The 18,653-nt window shown below is 42.2% G+C and overlaps 1 protein-coding gene across 1 annotated transcript in view; it reads left to right on the top strand.

The window, feature by feature from the left end:
• LOC129348986 (zinc finger protein 609) overlaps window positions 1-18,158 on the top strand; it is a 120,263-nt gene extending 102,105 nt beyond the window's left edge. Inside the window, exon 4 of the mRNA XM_055010900.1 lies at window positions 18,003-18,158. Within this exon, the coding sequence (XP_054866875.1) occupies window positions 18,003-18,094 (92 nt within the window). The 3' untranslated portion in view covers window positions 18,095-18,158. The remainder of the gene's footprint in view (window positions 1-18,002) is intronic.
• The last annotated feature ends 495 nt before the right edge of the window (window positions 18,159-18,653 follow it).

Raw genomic sequence — 18,653 nt, 5'->3', positions numbered from 1 at the left:
TATCCTTCTACAAAACATCGTAAACAACCTGAAATTTCTACAGAAAAATAAGTTAAATTTCATCAACATTCAGCCTCAGTTTATCATTTCCACATTACAACTTCCAGATCACAGTGTCTACAAAGGAACACAACATTTAGTCACCTGGAACTGATCCAGAGAGGATTTAATTTATGATCAATATGACAAAAGTCAGACAAAAAAACCCAACAAAAATAAGACAAAATATTAGAAAAATGAGACGCAAATGATGAAAACGAGAAACAAAATGACTAAAAATGAGAAAAAAAATGAGAAAAGCAAGAAACAAATGACAACAAAGTAGACAAATGGCACACAAAACAATGAAAAAACCAAAACACAAAATGGCAAAAATAAGACAAAAAACACAAGCGAGACAAAAAGAAGAAACAAAACGACAAAAAACAGAAACAAAATGACAAACATGAGACGAACGACAAAACTCAGACAAGAAAAGACGAAAGCAACAAAATTTTACAAAAAACGAGACAAAACGACAAAAGAACAATGAACAATCTAGTATTTTACTTCATGATCCAAACAACTTGTCATGGTCTAGAAATGATTTTAAATTTATAGTTTTACTAATTTACAATCTGCAGTTAATGTCTTCTCTGGAATTTTTACTATTTGAGGGCCGGATTGGACCCTCTGGAGGACCACTTTTGGCCCGCGGGCCGCATGTTGGACACCCCTGCATTAAGACATCTAGGAGGTTTTGGTTTCTCGAGGCTTTAGTGAAGCTTCTGTTGTTAAAATTGATCATGGTGCTGTGTTTGCCGTAGATATTTTGCTGCTCAGATGTGATTGGATCAGACTGCCTGAGGAGACGCTGGTGGTTCTAATGCTGCAGAACGCTGCCAAGAAGAATAGTAATTGGCAGGCAGTTCTTAGGTGGCCTTGATTTGTTTAGTTTTTTCGCTTGCTAGTATGCAAACGGGAGATATCTGCTCAACAACATCATGCCTCATAACACAAAGTAGTTTTTGTGCCAGCTGGGAATAGAGCTGGCTGCTCTCCTTCAGCGCCGTCCGAGTGAAACCTTAGAAGCTCTCAGTTTTCCTCCCTTTGATCGAAACCGCATTCAGCTTATTTAATTTAAACATGTATCACTAGCACTATCAGGTTCTGCTGGGTCTGGAAACTGCCCCCTTCCCTCTTTTTTTTGCTATTGTGCATGTGAAATAATGCAAACAGCTAATCTTCAAAGCAGTTCTGGCCAGCAGCTCTGCAGGCTGCTGAGTGCAGATCACCCACTCATCCACAGTGCTGCTGGTTGGTTCACTTGGAGGAAGCGAACAGAAAAAGGTCCCCGGCTCATCAGCATTCCCACAGCACAGTCCTGCTATTGAGTGGCTTTTTTCCCCTTTTTTGATTTTTGCTCCGGCCCTGGGCTGTGCCATATTCACCCTGTTCTCCTCTCTGTTGCAGCTCTTTTCTGTTAGCGAGCATCCAGCCGGTCGCCCCTTGACTCTGTTTCCAAGCAAACTGGGAGAGCGAGTGCAAGGCGAGGGGTTGAGGGGTGGGGGGGTGGACAAGGCTACTTCTGTTAGTGACACAAACATGGCTCAGAGCCAGCAGCAGGACCATGTTTGTGCTCCCTCATTCTCTGCCTCCCACAGAGTGATTGAGCCTCCCCCTTCCTTCCCTCCCAGTCTGTCCTCTGCCTGCACTCAGCCTCTCAGAGCTGCTATTTGGGCTGGAAGAGGTGGTGCTTTGGCCTGATGGAGCTGTGTTTTCTTCTGATTCTACTCTATCTGGCTCAGTGGGGAGGAGGTTGGTGGGCGCTTTAGAGTGGTTTTAAAAGTGGAGGAGGAGGGGAGACGCTGCAGGTGGAGCTCACAGGTTGTTCTGGCCGTCGGTCTGGTTTCCAGCCTCGAACCCACACCACTCTCTTTGAAGCCTGTTTTTTTATCTCCCCAAAGAAACAGGTAGATGGACTCAGAGCAGAAAATCAGATAAACGTCATGTAAAGCTTCAACTACCTTGTTCCTGCAGCCACACTTGTTTACACGCTTCACAACGCAGTTTGATGATGTCATCATTTGCACGCCGGTAAATGGCAGCGAAATCCAGGCATTATTTTATTGGTTTTCATGATGGGCAAAAAAATGATAACAATATTGACCGATATTCCAGTTTTATGCCGATATCGGGCCGTTAATGTCGGACAATCAATATTTCCTCTACATTCATTCAGCAGCGGCGGGCCGCCATTCCTAAATCATAGCCACCACTACTTTAAAATTCTTTTTTTCTTTTTTTTAATTGTCGTAAATCCTCCACCGCCGCATGTCTCCACCTCCACAGCAGAGTTCTGCACTGTGTCAGGTTCTCACGAGTACTAAGGTAAACTACAGATAACTATCCTGCTCAGTATCTACTCTTTGATACGTCGGGTTAATATGACGTTAATTAGTCGCCTTAAAGTGACGTTACGTCCAGCATCCAGGCAGCAGGTCAGAGAGTCAGAGGAGTGACGTCTTGGAAAATAGAGCAGCGACTTACCAGAGAAAAGTTATAAGCTGAAGATAACTCATAATAGATTCTACAAGTTAAACAGACATTCTCTAAATATTGATGTCCAGCTAACGCTACGTAGCATATCAGTAGCTTCAGTTAATTGGACCCAGTGCCAACTCAGTGTAGCTAACGTGAGTGAACTATTGATAGCATTAAGCTAATATCTACACCATGATGTAACTGCTGACTGCGTTTTCAAATGAGCTTGTTCAAATATTTAAAATTTTTTTTTACCTTCAGCCTTTAAAAAGCAATTTTCAACTGGCCATTCAATAAATGGGTTGTACAAGGAAAATCTGCAGTAAAACGTTATTTGCTGACGTCACTACGACTCCTGGGGAGCCTGCCGCCGCTGCTGGAAAAAATCCTAGAGGAAACACTGCGGACATCCCTAGTTCTGACTGTTGTGAATTTATTCAAACAGCAGTTTTGTCCACAGTTTTGTGTTCTGCAGAGAGAGTACCGAGGCTGAAATCTGTCCTGTTTCTAAATCTTTACTGGGTCTTTAAGTGTCTCTTTAAGGTGGCATATAAACAGTAAACCAACAGTGGAGCAGAGATATAAGCTTGAACCTCTGCAGTGAGGCATTTCTTAGTACCCACCATTGTATTACATTCTCCATACTGCTTTAAACACAACGCTGTGTTTTCCTTCTCCATCATTTTAATGGTACCAGCCCCCAACAACTCATTTTAGTTTTAAAATGGAAAACACCCAGATGCTGCTTGCATCAACGTGCACCGCCGTTCAGCTGTTTTTCCCCGAAGAGAGCCGTGGATGTGGACTCATCGCGCTGTGTGGCAACTCAGCAAATGAGAACCAAATGAGGAAATTAAGCAAATCCAGGCAGAGCAGCAGAGAAGACGTAGCAGAGGCGTCCTGATTAGCGGTGGAGTTGAGCAGTCCTCCACTTCTCTGCATGACGAGCCTCACACAGAGCTGTTTAGGCATGCACAGTGTGTGTGTGTGTGTGTGTGTGTGTGTGTGTGTGTGTGTGTGTGTGTGTGTGTGTGTGCATTTCATTTAGCATGCCAACCAACAGCTGCTTCATCACCTCCGCCTCTCGGCCTGGTGGGAGTAAATGAACAACAGGCTCCCAGTAATTGTATGCGCCTCACCCGACTCTCCGAGTGCCAGAGAAAGAAACAGACGAGGAGGAAGCAAGCAACACCTCACGAAAAGCTTCTTGCACCTTCTGTCAGAGCTGACAAGGATCTTTGGCTTATGAGGCCGAATAAATGTTTCATCGCATGTAGTTTGAGCTCAGATGTTGCAGCGACTTTAGCCAAATCTGGATAATGACAACATGTAAATAGAAGCCTAAACGTTTGATGAACAAAAAAACCTCATCGATGTAAAATAGACGTACAGTTTGATGCATTTAGTCAGAGGTGTCAAACTCATCTTAGTCCATTCAGCCCAGTCTGATCTCCAGTGGACTGGACCAGTAAAACCACAGCAGAATAACCTGTAAATAACCACAACTCCTGATGGTTCCTTTGGTTTAGTGCTAAAATGTTCACGTTTAAGGAATTCTCTTTTTACAAAACATCATGAACAACCTGAAATAGCTATCTGGAACTGAATGATCTAGTATTTTACTTTATGATAAATATGACAAAAGTTGGACAAAAAGCAACAAAAACAAGACAAAATATTGCAAAACGGGCACAATTTACAAAAATGAGACAAACGACACAAAATAAAACAAAAAAGAGACAAAAAATTGGACAAAATTTACATAGTGACAAAAAATGAACAAATGAGGAAAATGAAACAAAAAAATGGCAAAAGCAACAAACAAAACGACAACAAAAAGTAGACAAACGATACACAAAACAACAAATAAACCAAAACACAAAATGACAAAAATAAGGCAAAAAACACAAGTGAGACAAAAAGGAAACACAAAATGACAAAAAAATTGAGACAAACAACAAAAGTCAGTCAAAAAAACAACAAAATCAAGACAATATTACAAAAATGAGACACAAAACGACAAAAAAGGAGACAAACAACACGAACCAAACCAAAAAAGAGGCAAAAAATTAAACAAAAACGTTACAAAGTGACAAAAAATGGACAAACTACAAAAATGAGGCAAAAAATGACAAAAAACAGAAACAAAACGACAAAAACATGAGACAGACAACAAAAATCAGTCAAAAAAAGAACAATATCTAGACAAAATATGACAAAAATGAGACAGAACAAAAGAACAATTAACAATCTAGTATTTTACTTTATGATCCAAACAACTTGTCATGGTTCTGTCATGGGTTCTGTAAAGCGTCTTGAGACAGTCTGACTGTAATTGGCGCTATATAAATGAAATTGAATTGAATTGAATTGAAATTGAATGGTCTAGAAATGATTTTAAATTTATAGTTTTACTAATTTACAATCTGCAGTTAATGTCTTTTTTACACTTTGAGGGCCGGATTGGACCTTCTGGAGGGCCGCTTTTGGCCCACGGGCCGCATATTGGACACCCCTGCATTTAGTCCTGTGTAGGAGAGAATAAAACGATGAAGGTGTGAGTCTTGCTGTCAGTCTGGGGTGAGTGAAGCGTAGACAGGAGGAAGCAGAGGGGGAGTCGTTGTATTTTAAGGCCCTCTCTGACACAAATCCCCTCAGCTCTGACGAGGCGGTGGCAGCTCCCGGGGTCGAGTCGGCAGAGCACTGGGCCAGCCCCTCCCAGACTCAGCGTGCTGATACCTCCAAATGCCATCTCTAAAATGCTGGAGAAGTTTATTGGTGTTGAAACACAGCCCAGGACGCCTTGGCTCTTGCTCCGGGGCAGAGGGAACACAGAGGGGCCCCTCTGGCCAAACACTGCAGCTCCATGCCAGGGACCCTCCAGAGCTCAGCAGGCGATTCCCCGAGCAGGTCCCACCGCTTCTTAAGCTCCCTAATAGATAAATAATACAGGCTGTTTGTGATAAATGTTTGTCTCATGGATTATTTATGCAGCATACATCATTGGAGCGTTGGCTTCAGCACAGAAGTTAAAAGCTGTTTGGCATCTGCATGGAAAAGAGGTCAGCGTGAAACGGATATTCCTGTATAAACACTTGAGAGATGTCTTTTTTTTCCACCTCTGCTTCTCCAACCCTGTCAGGGAGTTGAGAAGTGGAATATTGTATGAAAGGAGTACTTGGCTGTGCAGCTCACTTGCCAGCTATGCTTCCTTGCTCCTTTGAAGACCACCTGTCAGTGGCCTCGCTGAGATGTTTTTACAGAGGCGAGCGGTGGCTGCTCCCTGTGAACTCGCTATGGAAACTGTCCTTGAAATGAAAGTGAGCATTGTCAGGAAGCCTGTAGCTGTCTGCCAGGCCAATGAGCGAGAAGGAGACGGATTGAAAAATCAATCACAGAAGACACAACTTCTATTAATAGTCGTATTCAGAAGAAAAGAACAAAAAGGATGCTTCTTTTTCCTTTCTCCAGCCCGCACACACTAGATCTGCCAGTTCCTTAGCCGCTCGGTAGCTCACTAAGCCAGTCCTCACCCTCAGCAGCGTTCACTATGCAGGTGAAATACCCCTTTTCCACCAAAAAGAATCAGGTGCTGGTTCAGTGCTGGTGCTTTGTTGGTTCAAATCTTGTGCCTCCTATGAACCAGTTTGTTTTTCCATCGGCGAGGAGCCAAGTTAGAGCCACGTCATTGTGTCACCGTAAAACGTCTGTCTGGTACTGACGTGTTACGGTGACGCCAGTGCCTGAAAACATAGACATTTTTGTCTAGTTTTTTGTCTCTTTTTTTTGTTTGTTTTGTTACTCATTTTTTGTCATTTTGTCTCGTTTTTGTAATATTTTGTCTTGATTTTGTTGTTTTTTGTCTCATGTTTTTGTCGTTTTGTTTTTTGTCCTTTGCGTTTCCTTTGTCTCGCTTGTGTTTTTGTCTTGTTTTTATCATTTAGTTTTTTGCTTTATTCGTTGTTTTGTGTATCGTTTGTCTACTTTTTTGTCATTTTGTTTCCAGCTTTTTAATTTTTTGTCTCATTTTTCCCATTTGTTCATTTTTTTTTGTTGCTTTAACTTTTTTGTATAATTTTGTCTCTTTTTGTTTTGTTTTGTGTCGTTTGTCACTACTACTTCTGCTACTTCTACTACTACTACTGCTACTACTTCTACTACTCCTACTACTACTACGACTGCTACTACTACGTACGACGTAACTCGGTTCTTAACTCTGGCCTGTAGCCCCACCCCCAGCCCATGATGTACTCAGGTCTTAACTCTGACCCGTAGCCCGGCCCCAGCACGTGACATAACTCGGTTCTTAACTCTGGCCCGTAGCCCCGCCCCCAGCCCGTGACGTAACTCAATTCTTAACTCTGGCTCATAGCCCCGCCCCCAGCCCGTGACGTAACTCGGTTAACTCTGGCCCGTAGCCCCGCCCCCAGCCCGTGACGTAACTTGGTTCTTAACTCTGGCCCGTAGCCCCGCCCCCAGCCCGTGAAATAACTCGGTTCTTAACTCTGGCCTGTAGCCCCGCCCCCAGCCCGTGATGTAACTCGGTTCTTAACTCTGGTTCGTAGCCCCGCCCCCAGCCCGCGATGTAACTCGGTTCTTAACTCTGGCCTGTAGCCCCGCCCCCAGCCCGTGATGTAACTCGGTTCTTAACTCTGGTTCGTAGCCCCGCCCCCAGCCCGCGATGTAACTCGGTTCTTAACTCTGGCTCGTAGCCCCGCCCCCAGCCCGTGACGTAACTCGGTTCTTAACTCTGGCCCGTAGCCCTGCCCCCAGCCCGTGGCGTAACTCGGTTCTTAACTCTGGCCTGTAGCCCCGCCCCCAGCCCGTGACGTAACTCGGTTCTTAACTTTGGCCTGTAGCACTGCCCCCAGCCCGTGACGTAACTCGGTTCTTAACTTTGGCCTGTAGCCCCGCCCCCAGCCCGTGACATAACTCGGTTCTTAACTTTGGCCTGTAGCCCCACCCCCCGCCCATGACGTAACTCGGTTCTTAACTTTGGCCCAGCAAAGAGCTGGTGCCTGAAAAGCACCAGTTTTTGGAGCCTGGAGCCGGTGCTTAGTTGGTGGAAACACAAAGAACTGGTGCTAAGTCAGGCTCTGGAACCAGCCTGGTGGAAAAGGGGCCAAAGTGGCCGACTTCCAGGGGAAAAAGTGAAGACTCACCAGCTTTCCTACATATCTGGTTCAAATGCCACTCAGAGAACGTTAGATTGTGATGTCTTTCTGAAGGAGAAGGCTTGTCTTGTTTGTCACAGATCTCCTCCCTGGGTATTGTTAACCCAAATCTCTTAAGAGACACGTTGGTTCCCATTCTTACTGGCTGACAACTGCATTTTTTTCAAGCACTTAATCGGCCTTGAAATGTAAATCATATGCCTGGAGGAATTGTAGGCTTTGCCAGTGGTTGTCACAAGATATCATGTTTGCTATATACACGTCAAGGAGAGCCTGAGTAATGCACCTTTGGCAGACCTGCCTCTTAATCTCAGCACCATCTCCTTGAAGGAAAACACCAGAGGCACAGCTTTAACCGAAAGATGGTGGATTCATCCAGATGACATTTAAGGAAGCTGCTCCCCACCTCAGAACAAATTATTTACAGTAATAAGTACATGTTAAGTTGCTGGAGATGTCACATATTTATTTTTTGGCTGTTGCAGGCATGGCTGACTGCTGATTTGTGATCTACTCCCAGTGTAGGAGTAAACATGGAGGAAGAAGCTGCTGTATGTGGCTGATAATGTCGGACGACGTGGGAAGCATACTAATGCTGCCTTCCTTTGCCTCTCAGTGCTGTGAGAGAATTGACCTTCTCACAGGCTGTTATTCTTGTCAGTGAGAGTGACTTTACACTTTTACCTCTTATGAACCAGACTGCAGCCTGAACTTTACAGATAGCGCTCGCTTGAAACGCTCCAAAATCCCAAATAAAATCATCAACCACACACTCGTCTCATCTGCTAGTCATCTGTGACTTTCACGGTCTTCAGCTCAGAGCTGTAATTTTTATTCTGCTTCTTTACACTCGTTTTTTACAGGGCTGCAGCTAAAGATTAGATTTTTACTACGGTTTAATCTACAGAATTTGCTGGCTCACAGATCAGTAAGAGCATCAGTTGAACTGTTTCTGCTAGAAAATGCTCCGACTCTTTTTTTTGTCTCGTGTTTACAATGAAAATGGGAACGTGTTGACACCTCGCATCTACATTTCAGCTACTAGCCAGCAAGTTTTATAGTCTAATATGCTGCCATCAGGACTGTAAGAGCTGGATTACATTACATCTTTGCTCCCACTCTGTAGTTGGATCAGCAGCTGCTCATAATTAGTTGTAATTTGTCTTTTTATTATCTGTTTAAAACAGTACAGAGGCTGTCTTAGTGTGGATGTTCAAGAGATTTATTTCATGCTGACAAACCCAAAGTGAAAACTGGTTGGTTTACAGATTGTTTGTGAAAAATGATAATTATTTACAGCACCATACCGATAAGCTAGCATTGAAGCTAGCATTGAAGATCTTAAAATGCTTGAACACAAATGAGCCGTTTATAAGCTCGTTAACATGTTGGGTAACCTGGCGTCGAATGCGGTCCTTTTAGTCTAGTGTCAGAGGTCAAAATAAGGTCGTATCAGGGCGAAGGACCTCAGAAAAACCTATTTGAGAAATGTACAGGAGGTCCTCGGTTTACGACATCCTCGACTTACAGCGTTACATCGGCCCTGATTACGGGCCGGTCCTCGGTTTAACGAACGGCGTTACATCAGAACTGGTTCAGTGGAACTAGTTGGCGAGCAGAGCGGATGAATACTGTATGACAGTCGTCACACGGCGCTATCAGACAGTTTTGTTTCCATTTGCTGCCACGTTGGATTATTCTACATTCACTAACTTCATTATAGCTCCCAGCGTCAGTCAGACTTGCAGTTTACATTTCGTCGGTATTTTCCTACCGAGTTGTGTTTCAGTGTGAGTTAGTGACTGTTTTTGTGACTGTAGTTGTACAAATATGTAAACTGATTGATATCGTGATGCACAGAACGGCTTTGTTTACATTTTCACTGGAGTTCCGACTTACGGTGAAATCGACTCCGCCGTAAGTCGAGGACCTCCTGTATAACCATGTGAATCACCCCAAACAGATTTTTTTTACTAAAATTTTTGAGAGCCTGACTAATATTTCAGTTGATGCGAGCATGTCACGGATCTGTTGGTGGTCTGATGTTAACTAATACGGAAATTTAGAATTTGCAGATTCTAAAGAGAGACGGATGTGTGGGATACTTTGGAAACTGTGACCTCGCATAGTGGTCTGATTCCACTGTTTACAATCCTCTCAGAGTCAATCTGTGGATGTTTCCAACCAGTTTGTGAAATACAGGATCATTTTTCCTTTTCAATCTAACTCATGCAAAAAATTTGGTGTTGCACTAGCCCCAAAAATCCAGTATCTGTTGAGTTTAAACGTTTACTAAATGAGGCTGCAGAGGTTTAGAGACAAATAACTAACAGAAAGCAGCGGAAGGACACACAGTGATCATACATAGCATCTACAGATGGCCTGATTAGTCCAAACCCCTGAAATATTCATTTTACTTCCACATAAGACAAAACAAAATCCTAGCACAAGGTTTCTCTAACAGGAGCAAAGGCCCCCTGGGGGTTGTGTTAACATAACACTTAAAATCCTGCCAGTACTCCATTCCTCTGGATAACCTCCATCTCCACAGTGACTCATACAGTTCGTCCTAAATTTCTGTCTGCAGAGCATTTCAGATAAAGGTCAGTCTTAGGACTTTCTCTTCTGACACTGACATAACCGGACAAGCTCGACTTCGTTTTATGCACCACAACTGCAGAAACACCGTTAAAATGGACTGCTGGAAACATGCTGAGACACTTGAATGCTCAAACGCTTCATTTGTCAAGGTTACAGTTATTGCTCCTGGCAGCACCCGGCTATCTTTTATCTCCTCTCCCTAATGAATACTGACACTATTTTCCTCATTGTTCTCACTTTCTTGTCTACATGCAACCTTGATGAGTGGTGCTGTTCCTGCAGAGAAGATTGGGACTGGAGGAGAAATATCGGTTGTTGTTGTTTTTTTCTTTACATGGAGACTCTGGCAATAATAACATCAGCATCCGACTGTGCATAAAAAGTGCAAGTTTCGGAAAATGTGAGCAACTTTTTCTGAGCTTGGACTTGTTTTAACCCTCGTGTCGTCCTGTGGGTCAAAATTAACCCGCTTTAAAGTTTGAAAATGTGGGGAAAAAAAAGTGTATTTTCACAGTGAAACTTCTGATGTCCACATTTTCAACATTTTTGGGAAATCTTTCAACATTTTTTGGTGAAAAAAAAGAAATGTTAAAAATGTTTCTGAAGAACATTCACAAAAAAAGCAACCAAAATCCACTGAAATTTGCTGGATTTTGGTTGATTTTTATGTGAATGTTCTTAAAGAAAATATTAGAAGTTTTACTGATATATATGGAATCACTTTAGACATTTTTAGGATTTTTTGGAAGATTTTTAATCATTTTTTGAAAATATTTACTCGAATTTTCATGCCAAATTTGGGGGATTTTTTTCAAATAAAACTTTTAAGGGAAACTTTGAAGGAATTATTGGAATTTTCTTCCTAAAGGTTTATCAAATTTTCAGAAGTTTGGGGATTTTTTTTGCTGAATTTTTTGTATTATTTTCAGACAAGGAAAATATTTTTTGGTGCCCGTAAATGAGGACAACAGGAGGGTTAATCGGATCTTTAGAAACCTTTAATTTGATGTTTTGCGTGAGCGGTTATATAATGTCACACCCGGTCGTTACGCAGAAATGATCTCCAGTTTTCAAAGATAACAAAGGCGTTTTGACAGGGTCAGTCAGTGAAAATGCCATTAACCCCGCTGAATTCCTGTTGAGTTGAAGCAGAGCAGAGGTCAGTCGGTGAACCTGTGGCCCTCGCAGATTTCACCAGCAGCAGAGGACCTGATATTCTGGCCCCTCAGCAGCCTTATGAAATGTGTTAAGTAGGGAGGAGGGGACAGACGAGTTACTCCCGACTTCATTTTTCCTCCCTCTCATTACCCTCTTGTTCAAGTAATCTTATACTAGTATGCAGCGCCTGAGTAGAGCCGCCATTTGTTGTTCAACAGCATTGAAAGGAAATGAGTGGTAAAATTACAGCCAATTCCTCTCATTAATGCAGCTTCACTCAGCTGTCCTGGGTGACCCTATTAAGGCCAACACAAAGCTGGGGGAAGGGAGCGGCGAACCGGGTTTCACTCCGATCCTTTCCCTTCACCCCACGGCGACCCTACCCTGGCAAACAAATCCCAAGTGAACTGCAGCTCCAAAGAGCAAGTTTTATTTTCTGATCTTTGAACTCCGGTCTGTTTCTTCCCCTGCAACAAATCCAGTGAGCAAAGAGAGGGATCACGGCCCACGCAGACGCTCATATGTGACTCCTCGTGTGTCAACAAATGGTCATGCCATGGAAAGTCATCCCAGTTTCTTGTGTAATTTACTTTCTGCCACAGGGAAATGTGTTTGGTCTGTTTTTTCAAGGACTTTCCATGTTAGGACAGACTCGACATTGACATCTTTGTCCCCGACAGCTTGAAAATGATTCCCAGGATGAAAGCGTACACATAAATTGAAATGGCTTTCAGTTTGCAGCGTTTAAAACTTAATCTTATTGCATACCCTTGAGCATATTTTTTTTATTGCTAAGAAATTCTATGAATATATATCCCCCCCATCAAGACTTCATTAGGCTGTCCAGGCAAAACACTGTGATGAAAATTACATCACATCAAAACTGGATTCTGCACAGAAATATTTAAGGAGTCACTCTTCAGCTCAGTTATTCATCTTCTCAAAGCATGCCATCATTTTTAACTGCCACTCCTTTTTTTCCCCAAATTAGTGTTCAGTCAGCATATCCACTCCTGCTTTATTAAGCAGCTATCAACACAATAATGGTTGCTTAATGAAGAGAAACTGTCATCTACGCTAGGTACATTTTTAACAAGAAACTGGGCCTACTTGTGAATGCAGTAGGGCTGAAAAAATGTGCTCAGCTGTGCTCGGAAAACATTATCTATAAAAATAACCGCTAAGACTTGAGGAAGGAATTAAGTAGAACAGACAGCTTGGTGATGGCATAAAGTGATTTTTAACTATTGGTCATTATTGCTGCCAGTTGGGGCGGTTTTTACCTTGAACTATTGAATTCCCAGCCTCTGATGTAACTCCTTAAGTGTCAGAACTGAGAACTCTTTTCACTTCTGCCCATGATGAGGAGGATGATCTAATAGCTTGGCTTGTCATTTCCACTTTGTGTTAGCGATACACCACATACACACCGAGTCTTTAAACAGCTGCAGTTAACTTAATTAAGTCTGAAGCCCTGTAGCACTTTTGTTTGTTTTTTTTATAGCAACATTTGAGTCAAGGTGGATCCAAGTTTGTCCAAGTTTTCTGTGAATGTCCTTGAGTTGTCCCACATAACACTCAAGGAGCTCCGTTATTAGCATTCAGAGGCGGAGATCTGAGGTGACCCAGAAGCCAAGGACCACTCTGACAGGATTAGAGTTCCTCGGCTCCGACATGGGAACATGAAGGAAACCATGTGGGGGGAAAACACATGACCAGCGAGCAGAGAGGCTACCAAACAGGCCTGTCAATGATTCTGAGCTGCTGACCTATAATGAGCATGAAAGTATTACAGGGTTTTCTGCAACACATTGGCTCATTAAAGTGGATGTTTGTGTCCATCAGTAGTGGTTATGTTCCATACATCTCTGCTGTGGCTGCATGACTTTCCATGTGTCTGACCTAAATACAGTCATTTTATTTTATAGGCTGCTTAATAGTTGCAGTTAGGGATGTAACGACGCAGACAGTTAAAAATCACTACACGTGTGTGATGGCTGAGGTTAAAAATGAATGGTGATGCCCTTTTTAGACAGCGGAGGGCGTTATCTAGTTTTGTGTTCATTCGTTGGATGTGGTACGTCACCGTCGGGTTTTCAGACGGAACAACAGACGTGGTGTATTCTGGAATCGAGGACACTTTCCTTTTGGCTTCCCCGTGTCCAAAAATGAAAAAGAGCAAGATTTAGTTTATTTGTGTTGTTCATTTAGTTGTGTTGATGTGGGATTTGATTTGAAAATCCAGCTTTTTATGTATTTTTTGTTGTTTAAGGTAAAGTATAATTTCAGTTTCACTTTTAAAAAGGAGACGTATGCGCTTTGTTGCACAGCTTAGTCTGCCTCAGAGAAATAAAAAGGGATTCTCTTTATTTTGTTAAAGATGAGAGAAAATATAATTAGTAGTTTTTATGTTTGAATATGTATATGTTTTTCAAATATGCATTCATTACATACTTTGTGTTTTGTTCCAGCCGACCTCAGAGATGGATTTTTCTCTGAGAAATAATTAAAAGAATCTTTTTCAGTCATAATTTGTCTGCAAGCTCAAAAGTCGTGAGAATATCGTGTCGTTAACCTCGTGTCGGAAATCGTATCGAATCGTGAGTTGGGTGTTTTTGCACCTTTTGCTACTGACAGCATATAAAGTGTTTCCAGCCGATCTAGAGCGTCCATGCTCAGTAAAATCGATGGCTGCACCTCATGGAGTTGAGCGTGTACAACTCTGAGAGGTGGAGCTGAGGAAGGAAAACCCGATGCTAAGAACCCACCATGTCAAGACTGCAGAGATTTGTCTTCCAGCAGGACAGTGATCCTTATCAAATGCTTGAATAAAATTTCTCCAGAACAAGACTGTGATGATGAAAAATCTTTGCAGGGGCTTGGAGATGGTATTGAGATGCTCCTCGTACAGCTCGGCTGAGCTTTAGTCAATCTGCGGGTGGAATTACAGGAAATTTAGCCTGATGTGCCAGATATATATTCAAGATGACTCAAAGGTGTACGAGTGTCTGCTTGGGATGAAATAACAACTTAGATATCTGTGTTTCCAGTAGATTTATTTAATTTTTTTAAAAAAACTACATCTCTGACAATAAAATGCAACGTTCATTATGTTTAGTTTAATAGAAAGCACTTTTATTATGTGCTTTACCTTGTGGATGGATGGATGGATGGATGGATACTTTATTAATCTCGAGGGGAAATCTCATTGACTCAGTGAGGATCCTTTGACCGTTTAATTTTAAACAGATTTTTATCTTTCTTGCTGAGACTTAAAACATGACGGTTGCTTCAGTATTCTCACTGAACTGTAGGCAGAAAAAACAAACTCATGTGTTTCCCAAACTGTTTTTCTTTCATATATTTTTGATCAGTTCTGGTATCAGTCGAGCTAAAATCCCTCTCATGCTGATCCGTTGTCTCAGCTAAAGACTGAATACTAATTTAACATCATTAAAGACTTTTAACAACTCGCGGTGTAATTTCCAGAGCCCTCTCCAGAGAATGCAGGGAAGGCTATATCCTGAACATCATGAAAGGCTAGTCATTCATTTGCCCTGCTTTGATTTACATCCTGCCACCACCAGCTGCCAGAGCCATTTTGTGCTAGAATGTTTGGAGAGCTCAGGGGGGCGGGCTGTTGAAGGCGTTTTAGAAAAGCTCTGGGTTCTTTTAATGTGACAGAAATCTGAACTGGAGGACCTCTCCACAACCCAGTGCACACACAGACCACGTTTGGATCCAGCCCCGACCGAGCTCTCACGTTTTCAGGTCAAAGATTGAAGGAAGAGATTGGTGTCTGAGTGTCGGCAGGTTCCAGTAAACATCTATAAACAAATGCCCCGTACGCTCGCTGCTTCACGCCGCCGGCAGCAGTAGAAAAAATGAGTTCTGAAATGCATCTTGTGTGTGTGGGAGAGGAAAAGATTGTAAGCCAGGGATGGTTATAGCATTGAAAAGAGGAAATGAGGGTGAGGGTGAAGGAGAGAGGGAAAATGGGGTGAGCGAGAGAGGTTTCCTAAGCTAATAAAATGCTCGGAGGGATGGAAGCTGCCAGCCAGCATTCCTGTGCCATTAGATAAGTTAGCTCTCTGCAGCCTCCAGTTTCTCTGCAGTGCTGAAGTGGCAGGCTGAGGTCACCGCCGGGGAGTAAGGGGGATGGTGTGGGCAACGATTTCACCAGCTTTTAGTGCACAGCCGTCCCTTCTGAACCGCTGAAGCTGTTTGGTTGATGATTTACATTGGAATTTGTGAGCAAAATCTGAAATTATTCATCATGTGCTTCTATCACAGCGGCATCTCTGTATTTCCTGTTCCAGTTAAACATCTACATTGCTGCACTGTAAAAAAAATGTTTTTATGGTAAAATTCCTCTGGTCACCAGAACGTACCGTACCGTAAAATCACAGTAAAACATTTTCTCCATTTATGGTAAAGAAATGTGTCAGTATTGTTGATTTTAGGGTTAAAAATGTGCTTCATTCCATATTTTACCTTGAAAAAAGTTTTAACCTTTAAAAAATTTAAAATTTACATGAAAATACTTTATAAAATAAAATTTGTGTAACTTATAAATAATATAGCATTTTTCCATCATTAGCACAACAGTTTGTGTTTTTAACATTAAATATGTGTATTTGTAGCAAAAATGGAAGGTAAAGCTGTCATAAATATTAAAGCATATGTCGGTTATTAATGCAAAACTACATCAATCTGACCGGTAGCAAACTGTTTTTTTTTACATGTAATAAATGCAGAAATGTTACTTGCTATAAATATTGCAGCATGTTTCCATTATCAGTACAACAATATGTACATTTAAATGGTAAAAACTGGTATTCTTTTTGAGAATTAAATTCAAAAACTACACTATTGTTCTACATATTATGGCATTTTTTCCATTAAAAACTGTGCAGGAGTCGGGAAATTTGTTTTGTCAAAAGGAAAAAAAATCTAAAAAACACACTTTTCTCCTGATTAACCTGTTTATGGTGATTCAATGTTAAATAAACTGCATCAAACTGTTTTAAAGTTTACAGATTTTTACCGTCATGGTTTGACAGTTTTTCACCATAGAATATACAAACATTTTTTACAGTGTAGTTAAGTAACTTTGCGCAAACCTGCATCACGGATTGTGACATTTTGATGACATACAGGCTGTTGAAATGAAGAGTATTTGGTTTCGTAGTGGAGAAATGTACATAGAGGGCCATGTGATCTCCTGGAACTAATTTTAGATGTTAAAATGTGAGGTCAGGTATCGCAGTCGGCACAGGTCGGATTGTGTAGCTCACACCAAGCGCTACCAAATTCACACCAGCCAAATGGCAACACAGAAGCTTCTAAGTGTGACAGATTGCAGCAATACCAGAGAAGTCAAGAAGCTTCTCTTGTGCACTCATTTACAGTCTGTCAGGCTGAACCCTTCACGTTGAATTGGTTGAACCCAGGAGCTTGTTGGTTGTTTTTAAGAAGCTGTAGTAGTAAATCCAAACTCTTCCCCACAGTAGTAAATTTCTGGGCTGAAAAGTGAGATAGAGGGTTGCGAAAAGTATTTGCCTCCAAGTAATTCTCCATCAGGGAGAACTCCGGCGCTGTGAGATGCCTTATTTAAATGGAAGGAGTGTTGAGTGAGAATTCCCCAGCAGCCTGAGCATGATCATTCTTAGTGAGACCTTCTGCCACTATCTTCTACAGGTTTTACAATAGTGACTGCAGCTGAGTCTGTTCCAAGTCATTTAGAAGATATCAGTCAGTCTCATCCCCACGGCTTCACTGAGTGAAGGAGATTAAAAAAGGATCTTTGACTTGTAGAACTATCTCGCATCTGACACCCTTTAGCAAAGATTAACACATTGATGGAGGAGCCACAATGCTCTATATATACCATTATTGCATTACATTCACTCTGTTTCTTTCTGTGTCCTTTCTCCGAGTGTCCCTGGTCCCAGAGCTGGATGCTGGAAGCTTCAGATGTGTGGCTGTGTTTTATGGTCCTTGTGTCCCACCCCCCACCTCTCTATCTCTACCTCTACACCTCTATCTCTATCCCTCTACCTCTTCCCCTCTACCTCTATCCCTCTATCTGTATCCCTCTATCTCTACCTCCATCCCTCTATCTCTACCTCTCTACCTCTTCTGTCCCTCTCAACCCACCCGGCCAGCAGCAGATGGGTCCCCCCTCATTAGAGCCAGGTTCTGCTCGAGGTTTTTTTCCCTGTTCAAAGGGTGTTTTCCTGCCACTGTCTCCTTAGGGCTGCTCTGGGGGTTCAGGCATATGGGTTCTGTAAAGCGTCTCGAGACAATTTGACTGTAATTGGCACTATATAAATTGAATTGAATTGAATTGAATTGAATTGAATTGAATTGAATTGAATTGAATTGAATTGAACTGAACTGAACTGAACTGAACTGAACTGAATGCTCGCGTAGTGCATGCGGCTACACATGAATCTGACAGATGTTCTCTGTTGTGTTCAGTCCATGACTTACTGTCAGTTAACACAGTCTAAATGTGTGAATCATCCATTTGTTGTCTTGCAGGCATGCTGGTGGTCAATGTTACCTGGAGGAACAAGACATATGTGGGCACACTGTTGGACTGCACACGGCATGACTGGGCTCCCCCCAGGTAAGCAGCCGGTTCACTTCAGTTCAGTTAAAGAAAGCATATTCTGCACACTGTTCATGTGATTATTTAATCATGGTAATACAGGGATGAAGTTACAGATTTCTAGATGGCAAAAAAGGGAGATAAATAAAATCATAAATATGGAAGCGTTTGTCAGCACAAAGCTGACAGGCAAAGCTAAAGAGAGATAAAGCAGCAGGGTTTTGTGTACTGTTAAATTTACTGTCGTGCATGCTGGTTGTAAATGTCAAGGTAGAGGAGGGTTCACATTCGCCATGAATCACTGATGCGTTCACTCTATCCAAGCTCTTGGTACTTGGTCTCTTAACCTTTTCATATTCTCTGTGATATGAATCTGCTGTAGCAGCATCTGCTCAAGGATATGCAGCCTAATGCACCAAATTGCCAGTGAGCCACTGGATCTACTGAGAACATGAGTCTTTATGTTGTACCTGGAGAAACAGGATTCATTGGCAAACGGCTGACATCCCAGGAGGCAGCAGTGGAAATAGAAAGCTACTCTAACAAGCCAGATTGCAGAATCCAATTATTGGACAAATAGC

Source organism: Amphiprion ocellaris, chromosome 1 (genome assembly GCF_022539595.1).
Source record: "Amphiprion ocellaris isolate individual 3 ecotype Okinawa chromosome 1, ASM2253959v1, whole genome shotgun sequence".
Classification (NCBI taxonomy): domain Eukaryota; kingdom Metazoa; phylum Chordata; class Actinopteri; family Pomacentridae; genus Amphiprion; species Amphiprion ocellaris.
The sequence above is the reverse complement of the archived record's forward strand: the minus strand, read 5'-3'. Positions and strand labels throughout refer to the sequence as shown.